This window comes from Pinus tabuliformis, chromosome 9 (genome assembly GCF_031772625.1).
Source record: "Pinus tabuliformis cultivar Carrire ecotype Pingquan chromosome 9, CPIR1, whole genome shotgun sequence".
Lineage (NCBI taxonomy): Eukaryota > Viridiplantae > Streptophyta > Pinopsida > Pinales > Pinaceae > Pinus > Pinus tabuliformis.
In genome coordinates this window covers 106230003-106245916 of record NC_142307.1, presented here as the reverse complement: position 1 = coordinate 106245916, position 15914 = coordinate 106230003, and the positions used below count along the sequence as shown (strand labels likewise).

The 15914-nt window shown below is 37.9% G+C and overlaps 1 protein-coding gene across 4 annotated transcripts in view; it reads left to right on the top strand.

Annotated features, from left to right (window-relative positions):
- LOC149147297 (clathrin adaptor complexes medium subunit family protein) overlaps positions 1 to 15590 on the top strand; it is a 32878-nt gene extending 17288 nt beyond the window's left edge. For all 4 annotated transcript variants that reach the window (XM_089437795.1, XM_089437793.1, XM_089437794.1 and 1 more), the window contains exons 3-12: positions 11692 to 11731; positions 12095 to 12318; positions 12779 to 13021; positions 13129 to 13300; positions 13433 to 13737; positions 13887 to 14085; positions 14379 to 14532; positions 14718 to 14780; positions 14957 to 15053; positions 15160 to 15590. In XM_089437795.1, coding sequence (XP_089293921.1) covers positions 11692 to 11731; positions 12095 to 12318; positions 12779 to 13021; positions 13129 to 13300; positions 13433 to 13737; positions 13887 to 14085; positions 14379 to 14532; positions 14718 to 14780; positions 14957 to 15053; positions 15160 to 15249 — 1587 coding nt within the window. In that variant the 3' untranslated portion in view covers positions 15250 to 15590. The remainder of the gene's footprint in view (positions 1 to 11691; positions 11732 to 12094; positions 12319 to 12778; positions 13022 to 13128; positions 13301 to 13432; positions 13738 to 13886; positions 14086 to 14378; positions 14533 to 14717; positions 14781 to 14956; positions 15054 to 15159) is intronic.
- The last annotated feature ends 324 nt before the right edge of the window (positions 15591 to 15914 follow it).

The window sequence follows — 15914 nt, the reverse complement described above, 5'->3', positions numbered from 1 at the left end:
CTTTCTGCAAGGATCAGCTCTGTCACTCGGGACAGCTGAATCTGCTGCAAATGCTCTGCTTAGATGATGCTTTCAGTTTCCCTGTGATCTACAACCACGCTTTGATACCATGTTGAATTTTCTAAGTCTATCCGTTAGAAAATTAATTTGTATTCTGCTGGTTTATTTCTTCTTCTTGTTTAAATTTGAACAAGTTATTTAATACATTTAAATGCTGAAATAAACATAATACAATCACAACATCTATTCTTAGGGTTATATTATTATGCAGTTTTTCTGAGCTAGGTGCCTAACTGGCTCACTCGACAGGTAAAAATATACGGCAGGAATACCTCTATATTCGGAAACAGGTATTTAGCAAACTTGTCCCACGAAACCCTCTCCAGCACAACTGAAGCTTAGCGCCGCCCCTTCTAGCCTCTGCGTCAGCCCCAAGACCCTCTGCGTTAGCCCTCTAAGGTACAACGCAGCCTCTGGGTCCCTTTGTGTCACTCCAACAACCTCTGCGTAGATGACGCAGTCCCTCTGGCCTCTGTGTTGTCTCTGCGTAGCCTGGATGAGCTGCTGCTCTTGCTCTCTCTGCTTCTGCGCTGGTCTCCCAGTGTTGTTTGTGCTTCTCTGCCTCATACTCACTGCCCCTCGCTGCTGATCACTGATACAACTTTGCTTAGCAACCCTGCTTTAGCAAAATGAATGATTGATCACTCTAGTGTGTTCTCCAACTGACTCTCAAGCCTCCTCTTATACTTTTCTCGTTGGTCCATCAACGACGGAAATTACATCTCTAATCAACGGCTAAGATTAGATTTGGCTTGATCCATGACTTTTGGAACTTTCTAATCCAGTTTTATATTAATACCCAGTAATATTTTATTTTTCCTAAGTTTAGACTTAGGAACTCCATTAAAAATATTAATTATTTTGATATCGCCTAAACTGGGTACAATCTGTCCAAACCATTTTTGGGTCTTGGAGATCTCATGTGCTTTAACCTCTCTACCAATTTTCATGACTAGAGCACATCCGATGCTACCCCGAATCAACATTTTGAACATACACGATAGTGTTGGAAACTTCTCCCCATAAGAACTTTGGTAGACCTTGATCATGGAGCATGGCATGAGTGGCTTCCATGATTGCTCAATTCTTCCTTTCAACAATTCCATTTTGCTAAGGAGTGTATGCAACAGTTGTCTCCCTCTTAATGCCAGCATCTTTGCAAAATTCATTGAATTCATTTGATTCATATTCGGTTCCATTGTCGATCTTTAATATTTTGATCTTCTTCCCTATTTTATTTTTCACCAAGGCTCTGAAAGAACGAAACCATTTGAACACTTCATCATTCTTCTTCAAGAAATAGATCCATGTTTTGTGAGAGAAGTCATCCACAAAAATCGCATAGTATAAGTATCCTCCCAATTATGTTACGGGCAACATACCAGATAGGTCAGAATGGACCAATTGAAGAATATCGAGAGTTTGGGTTTCACTTGAAGGGAATGGTCCCCTTGTAAGTTTCCCAGCTACATAACCCTGACAAACTCCATGATTCATGTTGAAATCGGGCATACCTATGACCATCTTCCTTACCCCAGGTAAGGCTTTGTAATGAAGGTGGAAAATTCTCTAGGGCCATAATTCAGATTGAAGAGAAGTATCGCAAGTGAGGGCTCCCAAAGGACTTCCTCCAATTTGATAGAGGCCATCAACCCTAAATCCGAGTGTGAATGCATCTTTAGGGTTTCTTTGCCAAATACATTCCTTGCCATCAATAAATGCTATCTTGAAGCCTTTATCAAGTGTTGAGAAATCTAGGGCATCAATATTATATGATTTCTCTTTGTTAGATAGCTGCTTGTGAATGCTTTTTACTTTCTTAGAGTAGGATCTTCTTTTACTTAGGTTATTAGTGTTTTTCTTCATAAAACAACTACCAACACATAAACCTTAAAGAGACAAGAGACACAAAATGTAGGCTATCAACCAAGGCCAAAACCTCTCCCACTTGAGAGGAAAACCCGAACAAATTCTTCTTCTTATAGAGATTTCAATTGATGAATACCAAGATCAAGACCCTTGACGTATTTGCGACTCCAAGACCAAGACACAAAGTTTCCTTGATGAGATCCTTCTTGATCTAGTCAACAATGAACGAACTTTTGCTCCTTCCTCTTTCTCGGCTACCCTTTAGAATTCGGCTTGCTTTTGCTTCAGACCTTCACCTTATTTCGGCCTCCTTGAATTAGATCTGCAATCTTCGACCCTAATTCAGAAACTCTAGTTTCTCCTTCTAGAAAATGTCCTTGACACTTTCGCTTAGGATAGAGTCTTCGTCAAACTTATCTTGGCTTCTCCTTTGACTTGCCCTTCTTCAAATTTGGTTACCCAAGAGGATTGCAATTCCTCTCGGCCTGTAGCAAATGATTTCTTTCTTCTTCGCACAGACCCAAAACAACTCCAAAAATGATGGTAAAGACTTCACTCTTCTTCTTTCTTTCTTCATTGATGATTAGGCTTCTTCCCAAATGACCTTTGCGCTTCTTATTTCAGACTTGAGCTTGATCGGAAATCTGCCTTCTGAAATGAGGCCGAGCTGCCTATTTATAGTTGTTTGCCCATGCATATACGCCGACTTGATAGGGACGTAGGCCAACATGTTCTTTTGAGAGGTTTCATTATTCTTCTTGAAGCCGACTTGACGGAGCTGCCTTTGCTTGGCCTTGGAGGGACTTCTTATTCATTTAATGGCTTATACAAAAATGTAACATGCCCAAGAAGGTTCCTTCATACATGACATTGACTCAATTTGACTTTTATGACTAGATGACAAAACCTAAAGGTTCACAATGGGAACCTTAACTAAAATAAAATTCCTTGATCATTAAACCCATGATTCAAGTACTACAATTTTTTTTTATTTTCTTCTTTACATCAATTACATAAAATCACAATTACATGTCATTATGAAGACCGAACCTAGTTACATTTTTAAACACTCTCTCTTAACTAGGGAGGTATTCATAATGGTACTTGGTCATTCTCAATCTAAAGAATTCTCATAAGAAGAGTCGGATTGGTAACCCATCTGTTTATCATTATATCAACCAACATTGTGACATAGCAAGGCCTTGACTAACAACTCTATCTCCCCACAAGATCTGAGCTCAATTTTGGCGAGACCAATGATGTATAAACACCCTCATCATTGTCTCTCTTGGAACATACCCTCTGACTCGAAAAAAATGAAGCCCTGGAAAAATTTGTTTTTTTTTTATGATCAAGAATTTGTCCATTAGTTCATCTCTGATTCTCGATAAACAAAGGCTTCAATGCTCTTATCAGATCACGAGCATTCCAGCACCAAAAATAGAAACAGAGGTACGCCACCATCTTTCTATCAAAGAAAGAAATGATATGGTTCTCTTCCTTTTGGCGGAGAGTAGCAGGAGAAGGCTTTAGGCAGTACCCTTGTTTTACTAAGTATGAGCCCCTTTGGGACCCCATCCTCTTGCATCCTTGGCCTTCAACGCTAGAGGGGCTGCCCCTCTCAACAAATTGATTAACTGATCAAATTGCTCTCGGGTTGTTAAGGTGTGTTCCACAAGGACTATTCTTATCTTGGATTCCCAGTCCTCAAAGAATATCGGTCCTCTACAACTACTCTTATCTTGGATTCCCTAACTCATCCTCAAAGAGCATCAGATGCTAGATGTTTACCCAATCCTCCATTCTGTCTTCTCAAGTGAAGACAAGAATGATGTGTCTATCTCTCCCGCTTAATTAGGGAGGACATACTTATTCCAATAAAGGAATGTACTCATTCCTACGGAAGGAATGTACCTAAGCTCCCTCTTGGCTTAGGAATTTTGCTTCCAAGTAAGAAAACTTGTTTCCAGGCTCCCTCTTAATTAGGGACCTACAACAACTCCTCAGGTGGAGATGATGGGACAACTAGTTGCTTGAAGAACTCCTCCTGACAATGCCATGAACTTCTTTTTGTTATTCGAGACTCTTCGTGTTTGGGACTTATTCATAGGGCACAAACCAACCATCACTTTCATCCATGAATCAATCATGTCATCATCAGAAAGTGATCCATCAATTCATATCTAGCCTTCCTTCATGCCATGTTACCTTCTTCATGACATGTTTCCTTAAGGATCTTTCATCCTATTACATGAGCATAGGTGTTGGAAGACATCCATAGATCTTCCCTCAGCAACCTTGCATAAGCCCATCCAGATATTTGTTCAAAAATAAGAAATGAACACTTAAATCAAAATTACCTTTGTGATGGTCTTTCATCATGACATGTTCTAGTTTGCATCAGCATCCTGCATAGATATTGACACATCTCCCAAAGATATATATTGTCAAGGGTCTCTTTGTTCTTCATACTTCATCAGAGTCTACATATCTTTCTTTGAGATATCTTAGTCAAATCTCTTGGTTATCGGATGTTGATTGCCTTTTCTATGGTTGCATATTCCATTGTTATCTCCCTTCTTTTCTTTTACACATTTCATTCCCAGGAATTTCCAGTCAGAGTTCCTCCAATTATTGTCAACCACCTCATATTACATATGAGGACATATTATCTTGATTTCATCTAGTGAATGTGTGACCCATGCAGTCTTGCATCCCTTCGAAAAAGGAGATCCTTCCTTTTGATCATGCTCTCAAGATAGAGCATTGATCCATGTTACTTGCAACCACATGACATGACTTTACAATATTGAATACAAGCATAAATACCTCATTTTTCTTAGTGAATCATGATAGCCATATCTTACAACAGAAGACTTAAGAACAAGAACTTGAAAAGAACTTAGGCGAGTAAGACTATCTCAGTCATAGTAGAGATCTCTTACTTCCTCTTTCTTGGACTTCTTCTTTTCAATTTCCTTCACTTCTTTGGTGATATGGGCTTCTTCTCTTCCTCTTTTCATATTGTCCTTCTTGATCTTAGGACAATCTCTCTTGTAATGTCCATATTCTTGACACCCATAGCATTGAATCTTAGCCATGCCCTTCTTTTTCCGAAAACTAGACTTTCCAAATTTTCCCTTTCTTCTTGTCATAGTAGCATAAGGTTGATTTTGCTCACGTGCTCCCACATCAGATTTGGCTTTTAGCCTAGATTCTTCAATCTTGCACAGTGACCATAGATCCTGGAATGCAGTAGCTTCTTTCTTCCCATAAATACTTGAAGTAAAGTTACCCCACTCGTTCGGTAGTGCATTTAGCACAACTATAGTCATTTCTCTATCATACATGACTTCTCCCAGATCTTGAAGTTGATCATTGATTTTAGATATCCTCATAAAGTATGAGGCTATTCCATCTTCCCTTGACATCTTCAGCTTGTAGAGTTCTTGCCTTAATGAGATGACTTCTCCAGCAGTGCTTACATAATACAACTCTACCAGTTTGTCATAGATTTCTTTTGAAGTTTCGAGTTTTGATACATATGGGATGAGGGGATCCTTGATGGATTCTATGAGAATCCTTTGAGCCCTAACTTCCCCTTTCATATACTTTTCAAGTGCTTGAGAATCTTCCTTTGCTGGTTTGGTGATTGATCCTCTAACATGTTCCATAACCTCATTTTCAAGGAGATTTAGATCTGTCCTTTTCTTCCATGCAAGATAGTTTGAGGCCCCAACCAATTTGTTGCTTTCCTTGCAAAAAGACATTTTGACAGATTCAAATGTGGACATAAATATACTTGATAGGATGCTCCTTCTCCTTGCTGCTTCCTTGATGTTGATGATGATATATAGAATAGAAAACTTCTCCTTGATGCAGATAGTTTTCTTCAATAATGATGCTTGATCCCATAGAGAGGGAGATCCCTTTGGATCCTTTGATGGAGTCTTTGTTGATGACTTCTTGATGATGTCTTCAATGGTAAGGATCTTGCTTCAATGAGAGAGAGATCGTCTTAGAATCTTGATGACAACGTTCTTGGTCTTACTTGATGTATAAGTCCTTTAACTTGGTTAGGGTCTTTGAGGTCTCTTGAGATGGCTTGAGGGTTCCAAAACTTCTTTGTAGACTTCTTCTTTGATCTGGGGTTAGTGATACTTCTTTTGTAGATCTTGACTTCAAGATGATCTTCTAGATTTGCTTTGATGCCTTCCTCGAGATTTGATCCTCGAGTGTCCCTTGATAAGATGCCCTTCCTTGACTTTGTCACCTTAGCTTTGATAGCATCAATATTAAGTGATTTCACTTCATTAGATCACTGCTTGTGATTGCTTTTTATTTTCTTAGATTAGGATATTCTTTTACTTAGGTTATTAGTGTTTTCCTTCATCAAATAGCTACCAATGCATAAACCATAAAGAGACAAGAGACACAAAATGTAGGCTATCAGCTAGGGCCAAAACCTCGCCCACTTGAGAGGAAAACCTGAACAAATTCTTCTTTTTATAGAGACTTCAATCGATGAATACCAAGACCAAGACCCTTGACCTATTTGCTACTCCATGTCCAAGACAGTTTCCTTGATGAGATCCTTCTTAATCTAGTCAACAATGGACAAACTTCTGCTCCTTCCTCTTTCTCAGCTACCCTTTATAATTCAGCTTCCTTCTGCTTCAAATATTCACCTTATTTCAGCTTCCTTGAATTAGGTCTACAATCTTCGACCCTAATTCAGAAACACTAGTTTCTCCTTCTAGAAAATGTCCTTAATACCTTCACTTAGGATGGAGTCTCCTTCTAACTTATCTCGGCTTCTCATTTGACTTTCCCTTCAAATTCGGTTAACCAAAAGGACTGCAATTCCTCTCGGCTTGTAGGAAATGACCTCTTTCTTCTTCGCACATGTGACCCAAAACAACTCCAAAAGTGATGTTAAAGACTTAGGTTATTAGTGTTTTCCTTCATCAAATAGCTACCAATGCATAAACCATAAAGAGACAAGAGACACAAAATGTAGGCTATCAGCCAGGGACAAATCCTCGCCCACTTGAGAGGAAAACCCGAACAAATTCTTCTTCTTATAGAGACTTCAATCGATGAATACCAAGATCAGGACCCTTGATCTATTTGCGACTCCAAGTCCAAGACAGTTTCCTTGATGAGATCCTTCTTGATCTAGTAAAAAATGGACAAACTTCTGCTCCTTACTCTTTCTCAGCTACCCTTTAGAATTCAGCGTTCTTCTGCTTCAAATATTCACCTTATTTCGGCTTCCTTGAATTAGGTCTACAATCTTCAACCCTAATTCAGAAACACTAGTTTCTCCTTCTAGAAAATGTCCTTGATACCTTCACTTAGGATAGAGTCTCCTTCTAACTTATCTCGGCTTCTCCTTTGACTTTCCCTTCTTGAAATTCGGTTAAACAAGAGGACTGCAATTCCTCTCGACCTGCAGCAAATGATCTCTTTCTTATTTGCACGTGTGACCCAAAACAACTCCAAAAATAATGTTAAAGACTTCACTCGTCTTCTTTCTCTCTTCGCTGATGATTAGGCTTCTTCCCAAGTGACCTTCGCACTTCTTATTTCAGACTTGATGTTGACTGAAAATCTACCTTATGAAATGAGGCCAAGCTACCTATTTATGGTTGTTTGCCCATGCATATAAGCCGACTTGATAGGGACCTAGGTTGACATGTTCTTTTGAGAGGTTTCATTATTCTTCTTGACGCTGACTTGACGAAGGTGCCTTTGCTTGGTCTTGGAGGGCCTTCTTATTCATTTAATGACTTATACAAAAATGTAACACGCCCAAGAAGGGTCCTTCATACATGACACTGACTCTATTTGACTTTTATGACTAGATGACAAAACCTAAAGGTTCACAATGGGAACCTTAACTAAAATAAAATTCCTTGATCATGAAACCCATGATTCAAGTACTACAAAAATGATTTTATTTTCTTCTTTACATCAATTACATAACATCACAATTATACATGTCATTATGAAGACCGAACCTAGTTACACTTTTCAACACCAAGTTCTTCTTCAAATCGGGCACATACAATACTTCTTGTAGGTGAATGGTTTGACCTTGATTCAAGTGAAGAGTGACAATACCTATCCCTTTCACAGGGTAGGTGGCATTATCTCCAAGTATAATCTCCAAATTAGTCTTCTTTTCAATCAAATTTGAGAGGGCCTCTTTGTACGTAGTGAAGTTCCTTGAGGCTCCACTATCAATCAACCAATGATCCAAAGTATCTGGAGGATAGGCAGTAGATAGAGCGGAAATGAGATAAAACTCTTGTTTTTTTACAACATTACTTTCCTCATACCTGGAATTTCTCGTCCTTTTGGGAGGTCAACTATTTCCCTATCGAGCGGTGGGAGCATTCCTCTTTTCTTTATTGTTGAACCTGTTGTTCCTTTGATTGCCATTGCCTTTGAAATTGTTGTCGTTGTTGCTGTCATCCCTTGGAGAATTTTTCTTGTGAGGACACTCTCTAGCATAGTGGCTTTACCTGTTACAATTGTAGCACCTTCCTTTTCTTCCTTCCTTGGACCAATATTATTTTTCTTCTTTGCATGAGCAGAAAAAGCTGTAGGTTCATTTCCATTTGAGGGCTTGTCTCTCTCCATCATCCTTGTCTCCTCATTTCCATTTGAGGGATCCTGTCATTGTTGATAATGGTGGTGTTAAACACATTCCATGCTCTTGAAAGACCTCCAAGTGCAATGAGAGAGAACTCTCTGTCAGCAATAACTTCTCCAATAGATAGTAGGTCATTCTTGATTTGTGTTATTCTCATGAAGTAGGATTGAATAGGCTCCCCTTTATCCATCTTGATATCCTTCAAGTTGCTTTTGAGAAAGAGGATTTGATTTGCATTGTTCACTTTGAACATCCCAACCAGCTTATCATATATCTCCTTAGAAGTTCCCAAATCAGAAATATAGGCAACCAAATGCTTTTGAATAGAGTCAACCAAAATTTTCTTTGCTTTGACCTCACCATTCCTATACTTTGTCTTAGCAGCAGCCGTTGCATTTGAAGGAGGCTTCATCACTTTTCCCTGCACATAGTCCAATACTTCATGCTCCTCCAAAGTCAGGTCCAAAGTCACCTTCCATTCATGATAGTCAGATTTGTCATTGAGCTTGTCCTCGGTCTTGAAGTAAGATGAAGAAGCCATTGAAACTTGTCCAATAAATCTTTTTTGGTGATTGCTTTTCTCTCTCTTGCTAAGGCTTTGTCTTCCCCTGGGCTCTGGTTCCATGTTAATTTCAATTAACAATGGTATGTTCTATGCTTAGCACAATTACTTCAATGTACTTTAAGCAGCCCAATGACAATTTCCAAATTAGTTTCCAAAAGCAATCAGATTAACCATAAATCACATTGACAATGACAGTGACAGTGACTGTAGATAAAACATAAAATAAAATGCAGAAGAGAAGCCAAGACAAGAGGACACCAGATTTGGCGGATGCCAGGGAAAAACCCCAATGTGGGGAAAACCCTTTGATCAATTCTTTTTATTATTATATCAAATGTTCAGCAGAGAGAGAGTACAAAAGTCAAAGTTGACTTGCCAAATCAAAGTCAAAACATCCCTGTCACATCTGCAGTCAACTGCAGTCAAACTTCACCCTAACCAGAAAGTCAAAGATGGTCAATGCAGCAGCAAAACTTTTCCTTTGAAGCTTGGTCAAAGGCAGTCAAGCTCGGCCTCCAGCAGTGGTCAAAGTCAGCCCAGAACAGTCATAAAATCTGCGGTCACTTGGTCAACCTGAAGCAACACAGGTCAAACAGCCCAGAAAATCTCAGTTTCTGTGCCAATTAATGCGGCCTGGTCAAACAGAGTCAAACCTTCGAAAATCACAGTCAAACTTGGTCAAACAGTCCTTGGTCAATGCTGGTCAAATTTCAGTCAACTCCTTGAATTTTTGGCCCTGTACTTCAGTCTGAAAAGCCACACGTGTGAGAGAAAGAGAATGCCCAATTGCTGTATGAACCAATGAGAGGAGAGAGAAGAATGTGTGAGTGATGATGATGCCAAATGAGGGGAGAGGTCATTTGTATTTATACAAGTTGTTGAGGGTGAAGTGACATGTCTATTGGGTTTCATAACATGATGATGTGGCCGACCTGAACAATTTGCACATGTGTGGGCATAGATCCAAAAACACACTTTTGCTTGTCCAAATTAGATGATCTTTAGATCAATTTTGGTCCTCTCGAAAAGAGGAATTCAATACAATCATCATCTCCGTCAAATGAGCTGTCCAAAGTGGAATTTGGCCTTAGTTGCCAATTTTAACATTTTCCTCTGGAATTTTTTCCTCTTATTGTTCCCTTAATGTCGATAACCAAGTAATATTTCTTGCATTTCAAAGACAATAATCCTTGGAACAATTTTGTCAAGTCATTTTTTTTTCTTTGGGAACATTCACCAATTATCATGCTGTCATCTTCTTCTATCTCAAAACACCACGCATGCTTTATAATCAATACTGTTAAAATACTTTGCAAATTTGATGGTCACCCAAAAGCCTATGCTCACAATTCAGATAACATTTTATAAATGTTTAGGCGGCCACTCATGCTATACGTGCCCCTCATAATCAACGACCGTAAAGTTAAAACCTGGAACCTTCTGGATGAAATTACACAAATCATATTTGACTTTGCATTCAATGCAATGCTGCTGATATCATTGTACGGATTTTTAAAAATCCTGTTTATCCTGAGAAAATCTTCTAGCTCTAAATCTAAAAAATGGACAAAATTTGCTAGAATTTTTTGTCACTGGAGAAAATCCTGACTGTAAGAGGTGAACTTCAGATGGGTGTAAATTCCTTGTCAGAGCCATGTTTTACAAAGGGCAACTAGTCAACATGGAGGACTGCATGGACGTCTTAGTCTGATTATTTTAGGTATAGAAAAATTAGCTGCCCACTCTACAGAAGACAATGTTGTGGCTGTTTGAACTTGAAGTGTTGTTGAACTTTTCAGTCTAGCAGAGATGTGGCTTTGATATTCAAGTATCTATCGTAATAAGTTTAACTTGTATCAATAATTTAATATATATATTACGAAAAATTTGTTTCTAAAATCTCAGTCTGGGGAATTCATTTGTGACATACATGGACATAACAAATCAATTGCAAGCATATAGCCTCATGTAGGGATGCAGTCGTGATTTTTACTTTCAGAAAGATCTTATGATACTGATACATAGTACCAAAGATTATGGATTTGAGACTTCTGCGATTTGTATTCTGTGTGGTTGTGTCTTCCGGATTCATCGCATCTGTTGTTGAAGTGCATCTGATGCACTTAAACAACAGATGCGATGAATCCGGAAGACACAACCACACAGAGTACCAAAGATATCAGAGACGTGAAAGCATCCTATTTTTCTAGATTGGTCACAAACATTTACAACTGATTACATTTGACCGAATATCCAACTGCTTCAACTTGTACTCTAGCCATTCCATGTGCCAATATTCCATGATGATATCTACGAGATTTTGTGCAATTTCCATAGCACATGTTTAATTAAAATCACCTTATGTTCTGCCGCAGTTGAAGCAAAGGTAGATGTGTTCAACAGGCTTTGAGATTTTGGCTGTGGATGTACTATAGATGTGCAATATTTGATGTTTTGTTTTTGAAACTGTTTTGCTTTTGCCTCTCCAAAAGTGATTTCTTATGTTCTTTAGCTGTACTCTGATTTCTCTGTTCAGGTGGTTCTTGCAGCATCCATTATTACCAAAACAGGGAAAGGTATGAAAGTTTTACTGATATGCATAGTTTGAGTTGTCCATATTCAGGCACTTCCATTTTAAAGTCTATTATTCCATACCTCTGCTACAGAAGTATTTGGACAAGGAGCTATTAGTGGCTTTAATTTGTTGTGCAGCTTACTCTGTTTTTCATGAGAAAACACAATGTTTAGAATAAAAAGCTACTTCAGTAGAATATATATATATCAACAAAGTTGATTGTAACACAGATAACTCACATAGTTTTTCTTTGTCAACATCTTTCGTTTCTGAAGGAAATAGATTCATAAGCTATTGCTTCTTTAGTGCATACAGACTGTTCTACCAGTCTAATTGTGACTACTTTGATGTTGTGTATATGCAGCTCTGGTATCTAGGCAGTTTGTTGACATGTCAAGAATCAGGATTGAAGGATTGCTTGCAGCTTTCCCTAAATTGGTTGGCATTGGAAAACAACATACATATGTAGAGACAGAAAATGTTCGTTATGTGTACCAGCCCATGGAAGCTCTGTATTTGCTGCTTGTTACCAACAAGCAGAGCAATATCCTTGAGGATCTGGAAACCTTGAGGGTGCTTTCCAAAATTGTATCCTTGAGACCCTTTTATCCCTTTATTTTTTCTGTGATTTGGTCTGATTTTTTATTGGATTAATTATATGACTGCCGAACATCAAATCATAAATGAAAGATGCCTACTCCTTAATTATTGGAAAAGAAGAGTAAGTAAATTTGTCAAGGTGGTTCTGGTGATTGACATTAAATTGCTTTAGCACTGATTATTCAGTAAATGAACGTTTCAATAGTTAGATTTCAGTGCCTGGCTTTAAATGATGTTAGCAATAGTGGTGACTTTTATCCTTAATCCCAACCTTTTCTTAACCTGTTTTATTAAGTTCACTCTAACTGTGTCTATTTATGGTTCCATATGCATACTGCATTAAAGTTTTAGAACTAATATTTACTCATTAAGTATTCACTTGAACCCTATGATCTCCTTGCTTCATTCTTTCTTTATTGCATACATTGAACCCCTTAATCCATACTAGGTGCCTGAATACTCAACTTCATTGGACGAAGAAGGGATTTGCAGAATGGCCTTTGAGCTAATCTTTGCCTTTGATGAAGTCATCTCCCTGGGGCACAAAGAGAATGTCACAATTGCACAAGTCAAGCAATACTGTGAGATGGAGAGTCATGAAGAACGACTCCACAAGCTAATAATGCAAAGCAAGATAAATGAGACAAAGGATGTTATGAAACGAAAAGCAAGTGAGATTGATAAAAGCAAGGTACAGTACAGAATGTAATTTTTTGAACTATTGGCTTCATCTGGAAACTGACAGGTTACTTTGTAAGTTTATATTCAGTTTTTTAACCTATATTCTTTGTGTGACAGATTGATAGGAACAGGTCTGATAAAGGAGGCTTAATGTCATTACAATCATCTATGTCAACAAGAATTGAAAATGGTTTTAGTGATATGAGTATATCTGGTAGTGGAGGTGGCTTTGGAAGCAACTCTAGTTATGGATCAATGGATTTAGATTCATTTTCAAGTAAATCAAAAGGTAGCTTGTTATATTTGTGCAAATTTCAAGTTCATGCAGGCCTCAAGTGAACTATAATATATAAATTTAATATTATATCTATTTTAAAATTATTGACTGATATTCTTTTACTTAAATTATTCTATCATTTAGGTCGTACAACCACAGCTGCCACAGCTCCTTCTAAGGGTCTTGGAATGCAACTGGGCAAGGCTCAAAAAACAAACCAGTTTTTGGAATCTTTGAAAGCAGAAGGAGAAGTCATTGTTGAGGATGTGCAGCCAGTTGTGGGCCAATCTAGAGGATCTGTTCCTGTTGCAACAGACCCCATTACATTAACAGTTGAAGAGAAGCTCAATGTGGTCCTCAAGCGTGATGGTGGACTGAATAACTTAGAAGTACAAGGTACCCTTGCTCTTCAAATTCTGCAGAAGGACGATGGATTCATACAGGTTCAGGTACAGTAAGCATATCTCCTTTCTGAAGTTGTATCCATCCTTAAACTTGAGTGTTATAATACAGGATGATGTTTTTACATATTAAAAGTTTGGCACAAATGTTGGCCATTCTATATAAATGAAACTCTAATTTCAGATTTCTGTGTCAGATTGAGACCGGAGCAAATAAAGGCTTTCAATTCAAGACACATCCAAACATTAACAAGGAGTTATTTTCAAAGGAGAATTTGTTAGGACTCAAGGATCCTAGCAGGCCTTTTCCTGCTGGTCCAACTGGTGATGCACTGGGTGTGGGTTTGGTGAAGTGGAGAATGCAAAGTGCAGATGAGACGCTTGTGCCTTTGAGTAGTGAGTCTGCAAATCATTTTTTTCATATCTTTAAACTTTTTATTACTTTTTCCTATGGTTACTATGATGTTGAAAGTGGACGATATTTTGGTTGGAGACTCTTTTGAGTTTATCTAAAAGACTCAAATATGCATGCAAAATGGGAGGAAGTTGAAAATTTTAAGGCAATCTTTGCTCTTGTTCTCACATATGTAGATTTTCATTTTTCAGGTATACCATATGTTTAGGAAAGTGATATACGATAAATGCTGGGATATGAACGTTGTTGACTATTTTTCTCGTGTGCTTTGCAGTCAATTGTTGGCCATCAATTTCTGGTGGGGAAACATATGTTAATATTGAGTATGAAGCATCCAAGATGTTTGATCTACAGAATGTTATAATTTCAATTCCGTTGCCTGCCATCCGAGACCCACCAACTGTGAATCAGGTCGATGGAGATTGGAGGTTAGCTAGTACAGTAAACACTCTTTTTGGTTTCTTCACCACTTTTATTTTTCTTGTGGTTTTAGATTTTCAGCTCCTCAGCAGCCTTCTTTTCAAGTCTTTAAGAAACTGTTTAGGTAGGATGTTCAAACACAGTAGGTTAGCTCAGTATTCTCATGAATTATTATGTCACGTCCCATATACAGATATGATTCAAGAAGGTCTGTATTAGAGTGGAGCATTCTTCTGATAGATAATTCAAATTCCAGGTAATTATCTTCACTGTTGTGGTAAATTAATGTCATTTGGTTGAATCACTAGTCTATGTATGTTTTCTTCCTTTTTTCCTTTGACTCCTGTATCTTTCTCCTGTTTGTTGATGCTATGTTAAATCACTGTATATTAGTGATTTCTGAAGGGCTATATGATGTATCTCTTTATGCAGTGGATCTATGGAGTTTGTGGTGCCTAAAGCAGACCCATCAGCTTTCTTTCCAATAGATGTGAGATTTACAGCTGCCAGAACTTTCTGTGATCTCAAGGTAAGTCATATTTTCACCATTCTTTCTGTAAAGAGCAAGCATGTTGATCTACTAATATCTTGTAATGTTGGTTACACATATTGCTTATGATGTTACATGGATGCAGGTGGCTAGTGTGTTACCGCTAAAAGGAGGACCTCCTCCAAAATTTGCCTATAGAACACAGATGGTGACGGAGAACTACCAAGTTGTGTGAGATTTAAAAATCCCTTTTTGTAGGGATTATTTTTGAAAGTTTTGTAACAGTGGAAAGGTTTCAAAATAAACATTTCATTCTGTCATCTGCTTTAATTTACTATCCAGTCCTGCACTACAATGATATTTGTTTTCGTTCAACAAGCGTTCACCCATTGTTACTGTGTATTGCCATCCTTTTTGATTTGGTACTATTGTCCAATCAATATTTCCGTAAATTATTCTTTGATACGAATACATGTATTTTTTTTAAACCAAGAGACAACTTCCAAAGAGCTTATGACATTAATTTTGTAGCTTTTGAAGGAAACATGAGAAATAACTCATTCTCGTTTATCATTATTTTGTTTCTAGTAAGAGTTTTACATTGTGGAGTATTCTTATTATGTAAAGATTCAACCCTATTGTTGGACATACTCTTTTACCTGGATATGTTTTTGCTGAGGATGGCATTCCTCGTGTTTACTTAGCCTCATATGTCATTACAATACCCAAGAGATTGATTCTACCCATATTTATATTTCCAAATATGCATATGTGCTGGTTCTGAAAGCACCCAAGTGGTTGCTACTAATGACGCAGATAGTCACTGTTATCTGTTCCATTAGACTTTCAGAGATTAAATTGCAGACATCCAGTAATCTTGTATGTACAATGACTATCATA